This window comes from Myotis yumanensis, unplaced genomic scaffold (genome assembly GCF_028538775.1).
Source record: "Myotis yumanensis isolate MYYU_CA2020_CCGP unplaced genomic scaffold, mMyoYum1.0.hap1 SCAF_12, whole genome shotgun sequence".
NCBI lineage: Eukaryota > Metazoa > Chordata > Mammalia > Chiroptera > Vespertilionidae > Myotis > Myotis yumanensis.
In genome coordinates, this window is record NW_027223763.1 from 56,600,320 (window position 1) to 56,623,187 (window position 22,868).

Here is a 22,868-nt window from a genome sequence, read left to right on the forward strand (position 1 = left end):
TGCTGGTTTCTTTCGAACACCTGGGCGCCTACATCCCATCCCACCGGGTGTCACAACACATATGCCAAAAGAGAAATATTTCTCCTTCCAGGCAGCCAAGCATGTTAAATAGTTGTTGAGCGTCTGCAAGGGAAAGGAGGAGGGAATGAGTATTTGGAAAGGCTGGAGGAGGAGTGATCCCTAAGGAAGGTCTTAAATGCTAAAGAGCAGTGGCCAAGTGAAGGAACAGCATCTGAAAAAGCTGGGAAGAGAGACAGGACTGACCTTCTGGGAGGTGAGGTATAGATGGGGATCTGCAAGCACTTCAGCATGGTTGATGTTAAAGATCATGTTAGGAATACAAACTCCCAGGAGCCACTCAGACCTACTGAATAGGAATGGCTGGTGGTGGGACCTAGGAACATCCATCTTAACAAGCCACCCATCCCCCTAACCAGGTGCTCTGTGCTCACCAACGTGTGAGAACCAGTGAGCTGGATCCTAAGCAAGGCCTTATGTGCCATGCTAAAGTGTTTGCATTGTACCTCACAGGCTGGGGACAGATTTTTCAGCAGCAAGGTGGCAATGGATGTGAACTTTAGAAAGAGCAGTCTGGCATAGCACATTGCCTTGGGGCAGAACAAAAATCCCAGAGCTCCCTCCAGGGCCCAGGAATCCACAAACATTGTCATCTCCTTTAGCTTTTAACCTCTTACACTAGGTAACCTAACACAAACATGCCTTTGGTAGGTCCAAGTCTCCAACTAAAACATCTAGGTGCTATGTGAAAAAAAAAAAAAAAAAACCGGAAGAACCATTACGGCATTCACGAGTATTAGCGAGGGGACCCTTCCACACAGCAAAATGTGTGGAGAAACCAGAGGTTACCACACATACTATTTATGTGTTGGTGGGCAAAGCCATTTTCAAAATATGAGTGACACTGCCACTTCCCTTGCTCACAAGTCTAACACTATTCTGCTTAGAGAGGCGGCCCTCCGAGTCCATGTTGACTCTCTTTTGTGGTGTTTGCCCCTCTCCCCTCAGTGTCAACCATCCACATCCTACATCCTTAATAGTAATGCTCAGAGCCAACATTTGCGCCCCATGACCCAAACGCATTATAGGGCTTTAATCCTCACCATAACCCTCAGAAGGAGGTTCTATTATCTCCAATTACAGATGAAGAAACTGAAGCTCAGAGAGATTATTCAAAGTTGTACATGGAGGAGAAGGGACATCCATGTGACTCCAGAACTTGTCTGATACCACTTCATGGAATATGCCAACTAGATTTATATTTTCTCCTAATTTTTAATGCCTATACAAGTATTTAGGAAATAAGCAAATTTATAAGGCTTACAACACATTGTAAACAAACTTACATACAGCTCTAGAAATCACCTAGTATGGAGGTCAGCAAACTTCTTCCATAAAGGACCTGTAACTATTTAGGCCACGTAGGCCATACGATCTGTGTCCCAACTACTCAACGCTGCCACTGTAGTGCACAAGCATCCACAGGCAACACCTGAATGAATGGGGGCATGGCTATGTTCCAATAAAACTTTATCTACAACAACAGGCAGGAGGCAGGCAGGCTACATTTGGCCTTCCTGGGACGTCCCCTAACCTAGTGGGAAGGGCACAGTACATAGAGTTAGAGCATGTGGCTGCTAACCCTGGTTCTGTGCCCAGGCAAGCTGAATGACCTTGGGCCAGTCACTTCCTGACTGTGTCTAGGGTGGGTACTTCTGCGGAATTTTCTTCTCAATTGACTGCAAATATAAGGTGAAACTATTTGAGTACACTAAAACAGCCATGGCAGATTTTTCACCAAACCCATAAGTAATGAACAGTACCAGCAATACCTTAGGATAAAGCCTAAGGGAAAAGAGAACTGGCTTTCAAGAGTACTTCTACGTCCAGGCGCTTTGTAAAACAGAATCTTATTTCATCTTCATCATCAACCTTGTAGGGTAGATATATTCCGATTTTATAAATGAAGAGCATCCAACTAATCCAATAACATGCCAAAGGTCACAGAGCAAATGAGAAGCCAGGATCTGAACCCAAAGCTAGCCGCTCCCCACAAGCTCAGTACCGCTCTGTGTGGGGGCTGCTTTGGGCCAACAGATGCTCGGTCAATGATTCTGCACAGGTGATGACTATGAGTGCTTCTGGGAGAGGGTATGGAGTCAGGCCTCATTCCCTCATTCTCTCTTCAGGACTCTCTCGCTCTGTCATCTGTCTTGCCCACCTCCTCTCAAAAAGATCAGACCCCACTGGGCCTGAAAAACGAGGCGAGAATCTGAGGTTTTTTTCCTTTAGTTCTGAATGAAAGAATTGGGATTCGTAAGCAGACAAAGACCGGGAACCCCAGGACTCCAGGAGAAAGTGCTCTAAGGAAGCAGGAAAGGAGAAAAGAAGGACTGAGGAGCCCCTGAGAGAATGCCTGACTGGTCCTGCTGACCACACCAGAGGGGACGGGGTGGTTCTGTGTCTCAGAACTCAGCCGAGGGTAAGTCTATGTGATGAAACTTAAGCCTATGGAGTTACGCAAAGGTGTCTGCCTCTGTCTCCTTAACCACTGCATTGCAGTGTATAGTTATCAGTTTAAAACTGCATTTTGGAAATGGGGTTGGGGAAGGAGAAAGTGAAACCAAGAAATGTTATCATCATTGCTTCCTTTACTCAAAAAGAGAAAGAAAGAGAGAGAGAGAAGGGAAAACATTCCATAAATATGGGAGAAAACATGTGTCTCTCTCCACTGTCAAAAATAAGAAGAAAAAAAACTCCTTAGCTGAGGGCTCAGGGTGGATCTAAATCTGCTGGAACACACAGCGCCGCTCTGCTGCCTCAACCACCTCACCGCACCACGGCCTCCTCATGCTTCGTCCACGCCTGAGCATGTTCCCCCTGCCGCTGCCTCCGCCTCAAGGAATGAAGATGTGATGTGCTTCTGCCTCCGCCTCAGGAATGAAGGTATGAAGTGCTCCGCCACTGCCTGCTGAAATGCCACCCTCAAGGGCCAGGTCAAATATCACCCTCTAGATCACAGATGTCAACGGCGAGAGGAACTTCAGAAACAGATCAGCAGTGCCAGTTCCTTCGTGTCAGCTCTGAGCACAGCAGGCCCACAAGCATTAAGTCACACAGCTGGGCAGTAAAGACTTGGTCTGCAAACCAAGTCAACCCACCTGGGTAGGGGCATGCCCTCGCCATGTGTCCGCTCTCTGCTCTCTTCTTCTAGGAGCACCAGGCTGCTCACTCTCTCTCTGGACTCTCCCCTAACACATCAGGATAGAGTTGTTTGCTGTGTCCACATTCCTGCCCGGCTGCTCCAAGGGGGAGCCACACCCTGCCCATCACGTTACCCCAGTACTTAGCTACCTTTGCATATAGTGGGCCTTCAGTGGGCTGTTCACAGATGAAACAAAACACCAGAAAACCACGTGCCTCTCCATCTCTGGTGTGCCTCCCTCCAATCAGCCTGCACGCACTCCAGAGAGAGCCACCTGCCCACAGTGCCAATCCCTACACTTCTCTTCAGCTTAAAACACTAGATACACACCATGATAGCCACAATTTGGCATGAAAGACGTGGAACGGCCCTTCCTGCCCTTCCAGTATTGTCCCTTCTACCCAGAGCACCACAAGCTCTCCCTCACCCCCATGCCTTATGCCTGCTAGGTCCTCTCCCTGAGACAAACTTCAAGAGTTCCCTCATGCCCAGCTCTCTGCTCAGCCCTACTTACCCTGCAAGATCCAGAATTCCAAAAATATGGCCTCTTCAAGGAAACCTTCCCTGACTACCCATCCCCCCCAGAATTCACAGTATCAGATTCACGTTGTGGATCATTAGTAACAGCAGCCGAGGGCAAGGAACTAAGATAAGAAGTGAAACAGCTAACTGAAGGAAGGACTGATACCTGCCTAGAGGTGAGGTGCCTTCCTCTGTGCTCCCAAAGCACCCTGGCACCCCTTCTCCATGGTTCCCAGCATGCAGCAGTACATGTATTTGTCTACACACCTGCCCCAGTTCCTGACAAGACCGTAACTTAGGGCGACAGCTATGTTTGCCTCTCCTGGACCTAGCACAAAATCCAACACATTAAATTAGACTCAATAATTCTCACTTGCTAGTTACAATGAGACCCAACAAATGTAGGGTGTCCCCAAAAAATGTACACACATGCTCTGAATAATTATAAAGGCAGTGTATGTATATATGTGATATATATCATTTTACTAAAATATTTTAAAATATGTAGGATATATATATTTATATATATATCTATATAATAAAACCCTAATATGCAAATTGACCGAACAGCAGAACGACTGGTCACTGTGACACTCACTGACCACCAGGGGGCAGATGCTCAATGCAGGAGCTCCCACAGGGGGAGCGCTGCTCAGCCAGAAGCCGGGCTCATGGCTGGCAAGCACAGCAGCAGTGATGGGAGCCTCTCCTGCCTCCACCACAGGCAGGAAGTAAGAAGTGAGGGGTCCCAGACTGCAAGAGCCCCGGACTGTGAGAGGGACGTCTGACTGCCAGCAGCAGACATCCTCCAAAGTGTACCAACTGTGAGAGGGCGCAGGCCAAGCTGAGGGACCCCCCACACACACCAAGTGCATGAATTGTGTGCACCGGGCCTCTAGTACATATATAATTTTACTAAAATACTCTATAATATGTAGGCCTTATGTACATATCAGCATAATATCAGCAATACATTCAAGAGGACATGTCCTCAGATCTCAGCAGAAAAGCATTTACTACACACCCACAGTCTTAAAGAGCTTAAGAAGCATATTGGAATGATGAACTCCCAGGCATTCAACACTTGAGTCCCTGTGAAGAGGTGCGGTGACCTAACCAATTCAGCCATCTAGCCAGAGTGGCTCTGAGTACATGACCAATTTCCACTAAGCACAGGAGAGGAAGAGGAGAGCACTGGAGACCAGCAAATGTTTGCAAACGAAAGCTCTCTCCCAGAAGCCTCACAAGTGCCCAGAGAGTCCCCAGGTACTCAATCTCTGTGCAGTGAGCACACAGTGGCTTCAGGAGACCCACCCGAGATGGCCACTGGGCACCTGAGCCTAGGGGCTGGGGAGCTGTCAACGGATGGCTTAGAATTCAGTGGTTCTCAACCTTCTGGCCCTTTAAATACAGTTCCTCATGTTGTGACCCCAACCATAAAATTATTTTTGTTGCTACTTCATAACTGTAATGTTGCTACTGGTATGAATCGTAATGTAAATATCTGATATGCAGGATGGTCTTAGGCGACCCCTGTGAAAGGGTCACTCGACCGCCAAAGGGGTCGCGACCCACAGGTTGAGAACCACTGGCTTAGATGAAAACCACGAGCCTCAAAGAATTCATAGAATCAGATTCACACGTGGATCATTAGTAACAGCCCCGAGGGCAGGGAACTAAGATAAGAAGGTAAACAGCTAACTGAAGGACAAACTGATACCTGCCCAGAGAAGCATACCTGCACTACTGGACTGGAAAGGAAGAAGGGAGTATCCAGGTGTTCGGGGGAAGGAAGGAGAAAACGAGGGCAGTGTTCACTGAGAAAGTAGCAGCAGCCTCTTGCTCTTCCTGCTGCCACCTCCACAATCTGGCTGCATCAACTTTACCAGATTTATCTTCCTATAATAACCTATCACCCTAGTGTCTAGGGGTTGGGGAGCTCAATGGTTAGATCATCAGCCTATGCATGGAAAGGTCATGGGTTCGATCCCCAGTCCTGGTCGGTCTAGGGCAGTGGTCGGCAAACTGAGGCTCACAAGCCACATGCGGCTCTTTGGCCCCTTGAGTGTGGCTCTTCCTAAGCCTTAGGAGTACCCTAATTAAGTTAATAACAATATACCTACCTATACAGTTTAAGTTTAAAAAATTTGGCTCTCAAAAGAAATTTCAATCATTGTACTGTTGATATTTGGCTCTGTTGACTAATGAGTTTGCCGACCACTGGTCTAGGGTGTAGGGGAGGCAACCAATTGATGTGTCTCACATAGATGTTTCTCTCTCTCCCCCTCCCCTCCCACTCTCTCTAAAATCAATGGAAAATATATCCTCGGGTGAGGATTAACAAAATAAATAAATTAAAAATAAAAATTAAAAAAGAAACCTTCCATCACAGGGATGTAAAGTACAGAATAGAGAATATAGTCAATAATATTGTAATAACTATGTATGGTGCCAGGTGGGTACTGGAAATATAGAGGGAAATACTTTGCAAAGTACATGATTGTCTAACCACTACGCTGTCTATCTGAAACTAATACAAAATAATACTGAATGTAAAAAAATAAAAATAAATATAACTTTGATTACATGAAAAAAGAAGTCCAGATTCCCAATTTTCTAGAATTTTCTAGAATAACCCAAACTCCTTAGCCTGACATTCAGACCCTGAACCAAGCTAGCTGTGCAGGCTCAGCCCTCACCAGCTCTCCTTCCAGTGGCTGAATCCCTGCTGAACCCAGGTGCACTCGTCTCAAGGTCCACCCAGGCCTGAGCTTATCCCATGGCTCCTCCCAGCATTATCTTGCTCACCCCTCAAGCCCCAGTCCAAAGACCATTCCCTCTTTAACGTCTTTGCCAGCCACTAAACTAGGTTGTCAACCATCACTTTTTGCACCTGCTGTCCTAGGGTAATTCCTAAAAGCACCCCGTTTACTCTCATAGTGTCCTATTATGACAACAAATTACATGGCCCTTCTACTGAAAACCTATCCTGGTCCAAAGACAGAAGTAGTTACTTGTGTACCTGTGTCCTTTGCAAGAGAGTTCTGCAGGGCAATAGTGTTGTCTGACCTCAGTGTGTGCTTCCGGCATCTAAAGCAGTGGTTCTCAACCTTGGCTGCACATTAGAATCACCTGGAAATCTTTTTAAAATCCTGATTTCTGGGCCTCATCCTCCGGAAATTCGGTTTCTTTGTTACTAATGTTGTGAGGCCCAGAAATCAGGATTTTAAAAAGATTCCCAGGTGATTCTAATGTGCAACCAAGGTTGAGAACCACTGACCTAAGTCCTCAAGAAACACTGGTGACTGATGGAATGAAAGGATGAAGCTGATTCTAAGAAACTGCAGCAATCAATTTGATCTAAACTTCACCTAAAATTCCAAAGAACAAAGTTTCTAAATCAGAATGAGGCTTAAAAAAATTCTGGGCCCAAAAAGCAGGCCAATAAAACATGTCACATGGGCCATTTCCTTACCTAATTCAGTGATTTTCAACTTTTTTTCATTATTGCCCCCTAAGAAGCCTTTTTAGACATTTTTTTTCTAACTACACTCCCCCATGAAATTTTAACAGCACCCCGCTATAGCTGTGCTTTATACATAAAACAACCAAAATTAGTTTACTTTTTTGTTCAATAATGGATTCAGATTGACTTAGTAAAAAATTTCAGTTATTAAACGTTTAGAGCTATGAACATTTAACTTTGTAACTGTATTTGCTGAGTAACTTTTAATAGAATTTTAATATAAAACATAATGTATCAATTTACAGGTGCAAATTACCAATTTCTACATAATAGAAATATCACCAAATTTTTAAAAGACATTCAAAACTATTATTTTTCCAGCAAAGGTAAACCAATTGAAAAATTATCTTCTTAAAAGTTATTTTTAATGAAATTAACTCTTGTTTTAATTTAACTAGGTACTAGATATTCATTCAGTTATTGTCAATATATCCTCCTCACCCAAGGAGAGAGAAGGAAGGGAGGGAGGGAGGGACGGAGGAAAAAACTTCAATGTGAGAGAGAGACATCAATGAGTTGCCTCCTACATACCCCCCAATGGGACTGGTGATGGAACCTGTAACCTAGATACTTGCCCTTGACAGGGAATCGAACCCTGGACCCTTCAGTGCAGGGGGATGGTGGGCAAATAATAAAATGTAAACAAACTATTTTTATTTAATTCTCAAATCCAAAATCACACAAAAGCACAGAGGGCCAAACATAGCAAGAAGGGCAGCCAAAAGCCCATAAGAATGAGGAGTTCACCAAGAGAGATACAACTTCAAGATCAAGCAACTGGTGGTCCTCCAGTCAGAGCCATCTATTTGCCATAGATTTGTGGTATTGACCTTGCACAATTTCTGTCTACCTTTCATGAACCTGATGTCAATGTTTCTTGTGTAATTCCCAAGAAAACCTAATGTTAAGAAATGAGATGTTGTTAACCATGCTTTGAAGGACCACACACCATTGTAAAATCTAAGATGTTTTTGTCTCCCCTCCAGAATCAATTTTTAACAACTTTGAGGTTGCAAGTCCTGACCTCTGTATTCTCACATATATCCTCCTAGGGAAAAAAAAAAAAATCCATTTACACTGTATCCCACAGCTATCATGAGAGCTCTTCTACTACCATCATCTCTTTGAAAGAAAAGAGATCCCCATATTATTAACCCTTCTCCCAAAAAAGGAGCCCCTCCCCACCCCACCCCACCCCACCCCCGCTCCAAAACCGCTGACTTTTAGAGCTGGAAGAACACTGAGGGCTCATCCAGCCCCTCCTTCTTCATATGAAGAAACAACAGAGCCCTAAGAAGTTGAGAGACACGTCAATCAAAGTCACCAGTTATGGGCAAGGTCCTTGTCTGTCTAGTTCGCTGCTGTGTCTCTGCGCTAGCGCCGGGTTTGACACATGAGACAGTCAGATGTTTGCACACATAATGAATGAATGGTTACAGGGCAAATTAGTGACAGAACTGCAAGCCCAGTTCACCTAATTCCGAGGCAGTTACTTTTCCAATTATACCACTTGGCACTCGTACTACCCTTTCCAACCACAACCTTCTGTTGCCCTGGAGTATCAAAGAGTGGCCACAAAGACTATTAAATGTTTAGTGTTTGAAAAACTTCCCAGCTGAAATAAGCTGTTTTAGTTCACACAACCAGTAAAGTTGAAGAGCAGGGTCTTGTTCACTCGTGTGCAGAGCATTTCAGCCCACTGAAAGTTAGGAACTTTCTGCAAATGAGGATACCCAGTCTACAATGCACTATTCCTAACTTGCTTACCTGGCCTGAGCTCTTTTCTAGAATCCTGTACACATGTCACATCCCCCGACCCAGACTGAGAACCCTAGACTGTCAAAACTGTGTCTTGTCTTTCTAAAGCACCTACCAAGTTTGAACACAGAGCAAATGTTCGATAAATGTTTGTAAACTTATACCGATGGAACAGGTGCACCATGAGGGACAAAAGTGGATTTGGCATGAACAAAAAATACTACTTGTACCTTGCTCATCTCCTAGGACAGTGGTTCTCAACCTTCCTAATGCCGAGACCCTTAAATACAGTTCCTCATGTTGTGGTGACCCCCAACCATAAAATTATTTTCGTTGCTACTTCATAACTGTAATTTTGCTACTGTTATGAATCTGATATGCAGGATGTATTTTCATTGTTACAAACTGAATATAATTAAAGCATAGTGATTAATCACAAAAACAATATGTAATTATACATGTGTTTTCTGATGGTCTTAGGCGACCCCTGTGAAAGGGTCATTCGATCCCCCCAAAGGGGTCGTGACCCACAGGTTGAGAACCGCTGTCCTAGGACCAGTACGGAACCTAATATGTAATAGGTGCCTAAGTTATTACATTTAAAAAGTGAATGAAATATATGGCAAAATATAAGAAATTATTGAGCAACATTTTTTCTGCAGTCACTCATTTGTTCCTTCATTCAACAAATACGTATTCACTGAGTATCTGTGTGAGCCGGGATCTCTGCTGCTCTGTAACCTAACTTCCCCCACAGAGCTACCGCCCTTCTAATGCATCTCCACACATCTGCTCATCTTGCAGGCAGTGGGCATAGCCAGGGTGGCCATATGTCTCGATATGCCCAGGAGTGTCCCAGTTTACACCTATTGTCCAAGCGTGAATTATTAAGAGCAGCCGCTTTCTCTCTCAACAATACCCTGCTCTAGAGGCTAGACAATTAGCCCTAAGTGTAGCACTCCCCGCCGCCCATGAGCAGAGTAGGGATTCAAAATTTTCACTCCACCTTTACCAGCTACTCTTTGTCTTGTTTTCTCATTTATAACATGGGCATAACACTAATTAAACCAAATGGTTACCCAGAGAAGCAGCTGGGGACAAGGCTGGAACATCGGATGGAGACCACACTGTACAGAGCCTTGTGTGCCAGGTGCATGGATACTAAATTCAATATGCAGCAGGGAGCCATAACAACTTTTGAGGAATGGAGCGCCTACAAAAGTGTTACCACCTTGATTACAGCAGAGAACGAAGGAATGAAAAACAGCTGGTTCCCGACATACTAAAAAGACAGCCTAAAGCTATAAAGAAAGGTTGTCACAGGTGAAATTAGCAACAAATGCAATCTCGCACCCTTTGCTTTTGTAGGTGGTTTAAAAATCTCAACAGAAAATAGACGCAGTTGAGCAAGCTCTAGCTAGCTCCTTGGTGTGTGAGCTTGGTGCCCTCGCGGCCAGGGACAGGCTGTGACGAAGGTTCTGGGGCGCCAGGCTTGCCCTCTTGTCTGCAGGTCCCGTCAAGGAGGTATACAGGCCGGGTTTGGTTTGGTTTTCATTTTAAGAGCTACATCTAAAACATCGTGTTCACGGTCAGGAGTTTCCCGGCTTTGAGGAGCTGGATGGGAATCTTAACCCGCCTCCTCCCGATCTTCCACTATTGCATCATTTGAAACTAAGCCTCCTCAGGCAGCGACTTGTAAGATTCGAGTCAGGTAAAATGGCAGCAGCAGCAGCAGCAGCAGCAGCCGGCCTCAACTTCCAGCTCCAGAGAGCGCGTCTGCCCGGAGCGGCCAAGCGCTCAGAGGAAGAGTCTGTAACATCAACAGGTCCTGCGCGCGTGCCCGAAGGTGCCCAGACCCGGGCGCGCCGGCCGCAGGAGGAAGTGGTTAATTACTTCAATACAGTGGAGACGACAGGATGCCGGAGTCGGTTCCGCAGCGCCTTCTCTGTCTACACCACTGACACTGGGGACCTGCTTGGGGAAGGCCGGGCCCCGGGGACGGCGGGGAGGGAGAGCGCCGCTCCTGGGCGGCGGCTCCGGGCCCTTGGCGCCCCAGCCCTTCGGCAGCCCCTGCCTGCCCTTCGCACCCAGGAAGACACCCCTGGGGTTCTTCTTCCTCCGGCGGTCCCCCTCCTCTCATCGACTTTACGGAAGCCTTTCGGTTCTGCCCACCAGGAAACTTCCATGGAAGGTGAGACTCCATCCCAGCTCAAGACACCATGGCGCGAACCGGCGATGGCCAGCGTCGGGACTTGGGGGCCAGACCTCATAAAGCCTGGCGTCCCGGAGAGGCCCCGAACAGCTCCGCGCCCTCGCACCCACCCACCCGACGACCGGACGTGGTGTCCCCCATCCACACACCCCCAAGGTGCCGGCGCCCCGAACCTCGGCACCGCCTCCGCTCCGAGCGCCGCGGGGACCCCCCTCGCTCCCGCGGGGACAGACCTCCCTTCCGCGCTCCTGCCCATCCCTCCAGGCGGGAGGCTGCCGGTCCCAAACTGGGACCGAGGGGGCGGGACTTTGGCCATCCCGGCCGGGTCCAGGCGCAGTGCCCAGAACCCCCACCGGCCAGTACCTCGTCCGCTTCCAGCTCGGCTCCGTTGCCTACGAGCGCCATATTCCTCCTCCGCCTGCCGCCACCCAAAACCCAGCAGGGAGCTCAGGGCCGACTCCGCTTCTCCGCTCCGGGCTCAGCCCCGCGCCCGTGTGGGAGGAAGGGGACAGCCCCGCCTCCCGCCGGCTCCCGGGCGGGGCCAGGGAGCAGCTACACAGGCGCTTTCCCCGCCCCCGGCGCCCGCAGACCTGCGGAGCATCCATCTCCCCCAGGGGCGCAGGGCGGCCTTCCCCGCCGGGGCTCCGCCCCCACAGGCCTCGCCCCGCCCCCCCCACGCGGCTCAGACGGTTCAGCCAACCAGGTTCCCCCGACGAGTCTCTGCCCACAGTCCGCATCTGCCTTGGACCCCACGTGGGCGGGGTCACTCAGTGGGCGGAGTCACCTCGCACACCCCGGCTTCCCGGTTTGGCCCACCCTCCAGTGAGGAACCTGAGGTCCCCGCTTCCAGCGCTCTGCAGAGGGCAGGTGCTCCCTGGAGCCCAGAGAGGGCCGGCTGGACGAGGCCAAGGTCAAAGCCGCGCTACCCCTGGGTCCTCTGAAGCGTCCACATGGTCCTTGGACTGAGGCCAGTCCTCTTCCCTCGCAGGTGGACACCGGGCCTCACAAGATGGTGTGGCCAGAGTGCCTTGTGTCACTGTCACCGGTCACCCAGAGGCCTCTGTCGTAGGTCCGTCAGTGGCATCATCTTCAGACACAGGGATGCTGTGTTTGCTTCCGTGTATTTTTTTTTTTTTTTGTATCCTAACCCGAGGATATTTTTCCATTGATTTTTAGGGAGAATGGCAGAGAGAGGGAAAGACAGAGAGGAACATCCATGTGAGAGAAACACATCAATTGGTTGCCTCCTGCAGGAGCTCTAACCAGGGCCCTGGCCAGGGAGGAGCCTGCAACCCAAGTACGTGCCCTTGACCAGAATGGAACCCGGGACCCTTTGGTCCGCAGGCCGGTGATCTAACCACTGAGCCAAACCTGCTAGGGCTGCTTCCAAGTATGTGTGAAAACTAAAAGAAAAATCATGGACACATATTTATACTACTTAGTGCTCCTCTACCCCTCCTCCCACTGCCTTGTCACCTTTATGTCCCCAGCATCCCACACTGACCCCTTTTGTCACCCCAAACATAGGTGTATAATATGTGCTTGATGAGGGACGCTGTTTACTTCAAGGCTGGATCCCAGCACCTAGAACATACGGTCTCCTGTATGTAGTAGGTGCTCAACAAATATCTGTTGCCTGAGTTTAGAAATTGATTCTTGCTTCTAACATGTAAAATAATCGAAGTATCCAACTGGTAAATTCAAAGCTATATTTCGGGGGGAGGGAGTGTCAGCTTTATTTTACATACCATTAAATTCACCCAGTTTAAGTGTATAATTGGATGACAAATGTTTACAAAACACCATCCCGAAGATAATACAGAACCCCCGCCCCCCAAAAGTTTCCTGTGCCTCTTTGCTATTAATTTCCTACCCCCAGTCCCTGGCCTCTGGCAACCACTGATCTGCTTTCTACCGCCGTCATTTACCTTTCCTAGAATCCTATATAATAAAGATGTAATATGCAAATGGTCATTACGTAACGACCAACCACGTAATGACCAGATCACAGATCAGCAGGAGGGTGGGGCAGCGAGCTATAAGAGGGCGGTGGAGAGCTACAGGAGGGTGGCAGTGAGCTACTGGCGCACGGATTTGTGCGCAGGGCTACTAGTTTCATATAAATTGAATCAGAGCACGTAGTCCTTTGTGGCTGCTCATGAAAGACTAATGGTCATCAAGTGATAACTATAAAAGTAGCTAACATTTATTGAGTATTTCTTCTATGCCAGGAGTATGCTAAGCCCCTTGCATATATGATTTCATTCATCCTTCATAACCCCATGAAGTAGGTGCTGTCAACTTACAGATGAGTAAACCCAGGCTCAGAGAGTTTAAGTAACTTGCTTGAGGTCAGGCAGCTATGAAGCAAGTAGGGTTGCCAGAATCTGAGTTCCAGCAGTCTGACTCGGGGTGTGGCTGGTAACCATTTCTCTGCACTTCCTCCAGCCTCCCTCCCTCTCTGTCTCCCTATTTGTTTCAGTAGAGCAATGCCTGAACACGTCAACTACACATATTTTCAGTGAATCATCTTTGCATCCTTGAATTGCTCTTCAATTTTAATGAGTCCGTATGTAACTTTATACTAGAAAAATAAATAACATGGCTTCTACCCTATAAATCCCATTTAAAAAGAAAAAACAGGTTAGATTGTGGTGATGGTTGCACAACTCTATGAATTTACTACAAACCATGAATTGTATACTTATAATAGGTGAGTTTTATAGTTTTGCACATTATATCTCAGTTAAAGTCTTTTTAAGAACTGGTTAGCACACCTGTTGGGTGTTCTTAGAATCAGATATAGGGGGCTGAAGGGGACCTAGAGATCATTTAATTCGAATACCCCTGGAAGTTTCCATTCCTCCCCACAACCTCCTGTTTATACTCTACTTCCCGAGACCAGATTTCCTGTCTGAGTCCAGATTCTACTCTGTATTACTCATTCACGATTCCGTTTTATAAAATTCATTGGTTCTTAAATTGATATCACACATCTTTTTGACATCTCCTTGCTGGCTTCTTCCTCCCCCATATGCTTTCTTATTGTTTTACTTTTGAATTTCAACTCCTCAAATTTTGAAGAGATGCAAAAAAACTTGGCTCTAATTACTGTCATGATTGTGTTATAATGAGAATCAAATCTAATTTTCCAAAAATCTATTCTTGTAGATGAAGGTTGGTGTGTTATTTCTTTTAACACTGGGAATCAAATCTGAAGCCCTGTATGTTTTAAATTCACATCACTAGACATGCAATATCACCTCATATTTCTGAGGAAGCTAATTATAAACACTGAATGAATAAATGTGTTCTAGCCACTAGAACATCTAATCAAATTTGCTTTGCTCCTGGCAAATGCCAACTTTCTTTTCCTGCACATGTGTGATTTTACAAGATCATGAATCACAAAAAAGAAAACAGCTTTTTTTCCAAAGAACAATTAGGATGAATTCATTTTTATTACAAAATTTCCCTTGCCGGTTTGCTGATAATAAACTTTGTAGATTACTCAGATATTGTGTAACTAGCATAGGGATTAAGCAAGCAAAGTATCTGAATTTTTTTTGTCATTGAAGGCACACCTGCTGGAAGCTGTTTGGGTTTCAAAATAAATCTAATATTGCAGAAATCTAATCTTTAGTATTCCTGAAGTTGTTATCCTTAGTGAATGCAAGGATACTTTTTTGTCGATACTTGATTTAAATAAAAATTGCATTTTTATCATTTATGTAGTGGAGAGAGAATGGTTTTGCATTAAAATGTTTCAGATGTTCATATTCATAAAGTAACTGCTCATTGTAAAATCATGCATTCGTCAATGGCTTTGTCTCACATTTACTCTTAGCTCCTCAAGGACTTCCCCTTCTAAAATAGCCCCTCCCTCGCCCTGGCCGGTTTGGCTCAGTGGATATAGCATCGGCCTGCGGACTGAAGGGTCCAGGGTTTGATTCTGGTCGGGGGCATGTGCCTGGGTTGCTGGGCGCATCCCCAGTGGGGGGGGGGGGGGGGGGATGGGGGGGGGGGGCGCGTGCAGGAGGCAGCTGAATCGATGTTTCTAGCTCTCTATCCCTCTTCCTCTCCCTTCCTCTCTGTAAAAAATCAATAAAATATATTTAAGAAAAAAATAATAAAATAAAATAGCCCCTCCCTCTCAATCCCATTCTACCATGTCATCCTGCAGCCTACACTTATCACTATCTGGAATTATCTTGTTCATTTATATATTTACTTGTTTTTTGTTTGTTTTGTTTTATTTAAGATTACTATATTTCCTTACAAGAGGAAAAGTTTAACAAATTTTGCAGGTGTCAATCAACCCTTGCTCAGATTGGGCACACATCAAATCTAGCATTATGGGAATTTTATTCAGAAGCGAGCTTAACTATTATTAATGCAAACATCAAGATACTACACAAAACATCCACAAGTACTTTTTTCCCTTTTTTAAAAATATATATTTACTTGTTGATGGTCTATCTCCCTCAATAACAACAAACACACACACACATTATAAGGTAAACTCTCTGAAGGAAGTAACCTTGTGTTTTGTGTTTACAACAAAACCACAGTGCCCAACGTGTAATGGATACTTAATAAATGGATATTGAGTGAATAAATGAAAGTATTAAAAAGTTCATAGTATACAGAGCATTTTGTTCAGACCTTGGAAATTCTTTAGCATATGATTCTTTTTTAATTGAGAAAACTGGTAATAATGAAGAAGATTAAAGAATACAAATTACATAAAGCCTAAAAATTAAATACTATTTTTTTAGGGTAATGTGGCAGGCAGGATGACAACTTTAATGCCTACTCATTTTTGCAGAATTACACAAGAGCTAAGCGCTTAGAGGTCCCTCAATGACCTAAAGGGGATTAATTCATATCCCTGGGAGAGATTTAAATGCAAGAAGGACAAATTCATCATTTATTGGAGGCTGAAATCCTCCTTAAGAAGATCCTCGTTCTAGGAATTTGGAGCTGGATAAACATTTATTTTGCCCTGTTTATCAGTTCTTTGTTCACTTTTTTCACATACATACATACATACATCCATACAATATTTTCAATCACCTTACCATTTATTTTTACTATACACTTTAAATTCAATTAACTTTTTTTTTCACATGAGGAAAGTGAGACCCAGAGAAGAGAAAAGCAAAACAACTACTAATTTTGACAATATGAGACTTCGGAGCGGAATGCTGAGGATTTAAAAAACAAGAATAAATAAAGCAATCTGTGGTACAGCCTGCTCGTTGCCACCTGCTGTTTATTCTCTCTTTGCTCCATTAGTAAGAGAACCTGATTTTATATTGAGCAGCATGGTGCCTGCCTAAAAAATAACATTTTCAAGGATTCCTTTACAACTAGGAATGACCAATGTAACCAAATTCTGGCCAATAAAATAGATTATATTTTACTCCCAAGGAGGCTACTTAAAGGGCTTATAACATTTTGCCCTTCTGCCTCTCCTCCTCCCCACAGCCTGGAACAGATATGATGGTTGGAGCTCCTGCCACCCTATTGGGCCATGAAGTAATACCTTGAGAATGGAAGCCATGAATTAAAATGCTGGAGCAAAAAGACAGAAGGAATCTGGATTTTTGATAACTGTGGAACTACCCCACAGATACTTGACTACCAACCTCCAGATTTCTATTGCATGAATGATAAGTCAATTACTATCTTTATTTGTCACCATTCTATTGAGATTTCATTATATGCAAGCAAATATAAATCTAAATGTATACATATGTAATTCAGTGTTTTTAGATGTTCTGGGTTCCTATGTACCTTCCCGCCAACTCCAGTCAAAGCATTTAGAACTTCTGGTCAGTGTTGAATTGGCATAGCTGACTTGGAGCAGTTTTGCCACCCTTCGTACACCCTCTCTCCGGGGGGCACTTCCCCCAAGTCCTCTCTCTCTCTGGGTTCTGTTGTACCTTCTTTTCTGGCATGTTTCCCCTCACACTGCTAGAGTCTTTTATTGTCCTACAAGTCCAAGTAGTCTCCACATTCTAAGGAATACAAGCATCTTTTTTTAAATGACATTCTCATTGTATTTCATGAATACTTTTTTTTTTAAACCCTCAACCGAGAACATGATTATTGACTTTTAGAGAGAGGATGAAAGAGAGAGAGAGAGAAAGAGAGAGAGAGAGAGAGATAGAAACATCGATTGGTTGCCTCTCCTATGTTTCCCAAGTGGGGACTGAACCTACAACCTAGGCATGTGCCTGACAGGGAATCAAATCTGAGACCTTTCAGTGTATAGGATGAGGTTCCAACCAATTGAGCCACATCCACCAGGGCATGAAGGCATCCTATATAATAAAGAGCTAATATGCAAATGGTAATCACACCCTCACACCTTACAGCTCAGACACTTGACACTGGGAAGAGAGGAACAGGAACCAGCCAGGCACAAATGAGCTCAAGAGAGAGGAATGGGGACAAGCCAGGCACAAATGAGCTGGCCAGAGAGGAATGGGGAACATCCAGGCACAAATGAGTTCACGAGAGAGGAATGGGGAACAGCCAGGCTGCGGCCTGGGAGAGGGACAAGCCACCCGCCCCGCAGTCCTGGGCACCAGTGGCTACGCCTGTGCCTGTGCCTGCGTCTGTAGCTGCAACCCGGGAGAGGGACAAGCTGCCTGCCCTGCAGTCCCAGGCACCATGGACTATGCCTGTGCCTGCCACTGTGCCTGCACCCACAGTCTGGGAGAGGAACAAGCTGCCTGCCCCGTGGTCCCAGGCACCGACGCCTGTGGCTGTGACCCAGGAGAGGAACAGGCCGCCTGCCCCATGGTCCCGGGCATCTGTGGCTGCAGCCCAGGGAAAGCTGCTCGCCCATGGCCTCCTGCAGCTGCACTGGCCCAGGCGAAGCCAGCCTGGGTCCTGGGTGTCTGGAGCCGGCCAGAGAGAGGGAATCCTGGGTCCTGGGTGCAGGGTGAGGCAGAGGCAGTTAGGGGCAATCAGGCCAGCAGGAGAGCAGTTACGGGCGATCAGGCAGGCAGGCAGAGGTGGTTAGGGGCAATCAAGCAGGCAGAGGTGGTTATGGGCAATCAGGCAGGCAGGCAGGCGAGCGGTTAGGAGCGAGTGGTCCCGGATTGCGAGAGGCAGTCAGACATCCCCTGAGGGGTCCCAGATTGGAGAGGGTGCAGACCAAGCATAGGGACCACCCCCCCCCCCCCCCGCCCATGCATGAATTTCATGCACCGGGCCTCTAGTTTAGTAAATAGATAATTATCTTTGGCTACCTTCAGCAATTCTATTCTCATAGCCTCTTTTGGACCTAGTACAGTATTTATAACACGTTTGATTGGACACTTCGGGGTTCTACCAGGCAGTTCCTTCACTCACCTAAAGAAGGAGATACAGATACAAACCTTCTTCCTAAAACTTACTTAACCCTAGTAACATCTATATTCTAAAATCGGTTTGACTTGGCGCTACAGCGATTAGTTCTAAGATCTCTAAAGCAATGGTTCTCAAACTTGAGTGGTATTAGAATCACCTACAAAGGCTGCAAAAACACAGATTCTTGGCCCTGACCCCCAGAGTTTCTGATTAGATAGATCTGGGGTAGCGCCTGCTTGTGCAGTGGCTGCTGCTACTAATTCAAGAGCCATGCCTGGCGAACCACTGCTCTAAATCATGGTAAGTAACTCAAGTCCCTGGGACACAAGCAGCCTACCTGCCAGACAGAGCCCCACTAAGATTTCAGGAGAAAACACTAGAAAGGCACAACTTAGCACACAAAGTCTGACATTAACATTAACATTCCATCTCAATGAAAACCTGTGACTGTTTCCTCCCTGACATTCTTCCAATAACAATCTAAGTGGTTAGAATATACCTTTGTTTTCTATGTGACCCAATAAAATAACTTGCATTTCATTTCCAAGAATGTTTCTTTATTGTAAAAAAAAAAAAAAAAAAAAAGGTAATTCCTCACTGCTCCAAGGGAGCCTGACTCTCGCACTGACACTGGGCTCCCAATAAGACAGCCTCATTGCCTAGCTTCTTTTTTTAAAAATATATTTTATTGATTTTTTACAGAGAGGAAGGAAGAGGGAGAGAGAGTTAGAAACATCGATGAGAGAGAAACATTGATCAGCTACCTCCTGCACACCCCCTACTGGTTAGGGCATTTTCCTAGCTTCTTGAGACCTGGGCTTGTGACCTTGAACAACTCACTTCAATGCTTTCAGCTTTTTGTCTAATGTAGAATGGGGGTTTTGTGTACATAACTACCCATTTCCAAAAGACTACAATCCTGGGATTCTAAGAGTTGAACTGAAGAAAACTCTCCTTCACTTGTAGTTACGACTGAGAGTGGGGTGTGGTGACTGGAAGGAGCCAAGTAGATGACTTTACACGTTCCCAAATCACCAGGTATCTCAAGGGGTTTTCCAAAACAAACGTCATACTGCTGTGTGTTGGGGGGGGGGGGGGGAGGGAGGGCTTTTAAAGTGAAATAATTTATGCTATTCTATCTACTATATTCTATCTCTTTATACTATCTCTACACTGTCACCTCTTTCTGATGTTTCCAGCTGACTCGGAATTCCCCATTGATTTCTCAACAGAAAGCTTTCTCTGGAAACATATTTAAATACTAGTAGCCCTGCGCACAAATCCGTGCATGTGTGGCTTGCTGCCGCTTGCCTCAGCTGGCCACCCCGCCTCTTGTAGCTCTCTGCCTGCTGCCCTGCCCTCCTGTAGCTCTCCGCCACCTGTAGGTAGGTCATGACGTTACAGCATCCCAGCTAATTTGCATATTCCTCTATTATTATAATAGATTGAAAAAAGCAGGCTGCAAGGGAATGGCCTCCAGGTGCAGTCTGGGAACCTCTGATCCACTCAGCAGTTAAGCCCACGTTGGAGGCAGCATAGTTTGGTTCCTGTATATCTGAACTATTTTATCATCTGCTAAGCACTTTCACAACAGCCATGTGAGCTAGGCAGGATTTACATTTTACAGATGAGAAACCCAAGCTTCCAATATGTTTAACGGCTCGCCCAAAGTCATTAGTCAGTGGGAATAAACCACAAGCTAAGGCCCTTTTCTGAAAGGTATTTTATAAAGGGTATAACTGAGGCCTGGACCATGTTTTTTAGAGAGATTAGGAAAGGCTTAAATACCCCAAATCTGCCTCAGTACAATAAACACACCCCAGAAACTTGTGAGCTCCCTTACCACTCACCCGACTGGCTGGCTATTTTGTCTTCATCAGGCAATTCCAAGGCCTTTAGAGACATAGACCCAGGTGAACTCAAAAATGTATTTTTCTGGCACCGTTCACACACAAGGGATCTATAAAAATTATAGATATCAAACTGTGAAGAATGTAAAATAAGTCCAGAGAAGACCCAATGCGGGTAAAAACTCTCAACCGAAAACAAAACAAAAACCCATCTGAAGGCACTGGGAGAGACCCAAAGAAGGTAGATGCTGAAGGTGGTCGGGGTCTCATGCTGAGAGGGAAGTACTCTGTGACTTTCTTGTTCTCGATGGCATGACCCTGAGGATAGCCTGTGCAGTTTGATTGACTGAAAGAACTCAAGTTCAAAGCAGCTAGAAATTAAGAAGAGATGTCCAGGACAGGAAGCAGTAGGGGGGCCTTCAACTTGTATGGGTATAAACTCTTGCCCAAATCTCTGACTGACCCTGAAAGGTGCACATGTGAGGCTGACTCAAATCAGCCCAGCGAACACTGAAAGAGCAGAACTGAAATTTCTGCAGCCATTCAGCACAGGAGGAAGAGTGTTTGCTGCTTGCATTCAGCCCAGTTAACTGATTTAAAAAACAATAATAATTCAATATTCTTCAGAAAATATAAAAGAATCTAACTCAAACTCTGGCATATCTGATTCCGAACCTTTTTTCCTAGCATTTTATTTCTTTACACTCTTCTTTTTGAGCGTTGTAGGTGGGAATGAGAAAAATTGGCTCATCTTTCTTGGAAAGTTTCCCAAAAGGGATCACAAGAATTTTAATTTTTTATTATATTTATTGAGGTGCATTAGTTAATAAAAACACACAGGTCTCAAGTGTACAACTCAACAAAACATCATAACTTTTGATCCAATCATTCTAGGATCCTCTCTAGGATCTCATCTTTAAAGATAAGCAGTCAAGGTGCAAAGATACATGTAAAACTTTTTAAATTGTTGCACTGTTTTTAATTTTTTAAATTGCATATTAAGTATCCAGTAGGCAAAGATCCAAAAGTTTGATAAAACATGATGTTGGAAAAAATTTTACCAAAACAGTAACCCTAATGGTTTTCTGAGTGGTGGAATTTTGAGTGTTTTTCCACTTTCTCCTTCATACAGTCCTCTGTTCTTTACACTATTTTGCAATGAACTTGTATTGCTTTTAAAATTAGAAAAAATAATAATGCAGTTTATTCTTGTTGTTCACGGTAGTTATGTTCTGTAAAGTTGTCACAAACACTGAATTAGCAAAGAGGGGAAATAAAGGGTTTCCTGTGAGCTTCTGGTCACATTTTATTTTATTTTATTTTATTTTTATTTTTATTTTTAAATATATTTTATTGCTTTTTTACAGAGAGGAAGGGAGATGGATAGAGAGTTAGAAACATCGATCAGCTGCCTCCTGCACACCCCCTACTGGGGATGTGCCCACAACCAAGGCACATGCCCTTGACCAGAATCGAACCTGGGACCTTTCAGTCCACAGGCTGACTCTCTATCCACTGAGCCAAACCGGTTAGGGCTCACATTTTATTTTTTAAAAAAATAAGCGTTTATTGATATTTTAGAGAGAGGAGAAGGGAGTGGGAGAGAGGGAGACAGAGAGAGATTAGAGAGATACATCCATCAGCTGCATCTTGCACACTCCCTACTGGGGATCAAGCTGGCAACCCTGGCATGTACCCTGACCAGGAATCAAACTGGGGACCTCCCTCATTTTTACCTGGCTAGTTTGCGGACTGGATGGGTCATAAGAAGGTACATAGTTCTTCAGAGTATCCTGAGGATTCAGGTGGGGAGGATATCTGCTTGTTGGATGAGAAAAGTAGCTCGATGGGGCTGGAGGGAGAATAGCTTGTGTTGGAAATAGCAACGGTGAGGGTGGAGATGTTCGAGTTGAGATAACTGTAGAAGATAGAAAAGGAAAGACAGACTCGTTAGCTGTTTTCTTTAATGCTCCGTAGTGATCCTAAAGAATGCTGTGAAATGATAAAAATGATAGCTATTCATTTCCCCACCACGATTTAACCAAACTCTCCTAAAATAGCAGTTAGTCTTTTATTCTGAATGCCAGTACTGCTAAGCAAGCAAGCGCGCACACACACACACACAAGCAACCCTCACTATAGGGAATAAGCAATCTTGCTTTCTAGATCTGTGAATGATTAAAAGATAAGTTTCTCTTTCGTATGATTAAAGTTTCCCTTTCAATGACTCAAAATGAATTTTCAACTGAACCACAGTGGCCAGGACCTAGTCACATTTTTTTTGTCAACTGATCAAAACATAACCTTGTCTTATGTGTGTTTCCATTAAAGACATATTTTTATTTAATATATATTGTTGACTCGTCAACACTGAATTCACAGCAGCACTATAACTCAAGCCCGAACAAAGCT

At 45.1% G+C, this 22,868-nt stretch overlaps 1 protein-coding gene across 1 annotated transcript in view; it reads right to left on the reverse strand.

Moving 5' to 3' along the window:
• The window catches only part of TTC39B (tetratricopeptide repeat domain 39B), a 116,245-nt gene extending 104,523 nt beyond the window's left edge, over positions 1 to 11,722 (reverse strand). The window contains exon 1 of the mRNA XM_070431701.1: positions 11,605 to 11,722. Within this exon, the coding sequence (XP_070287802.1) occupies positions 11,605 to 11,646 (42 nt within the window). The 5' untranslated portion in view covers positions 11,647 to 11,722. The remainder of the gene's footprint in view (positions 1 to 11,604) is intronic.
• Between the last annotated feature and the right edge of the window lie 11,146 nt (positions 11,723 to 22,868).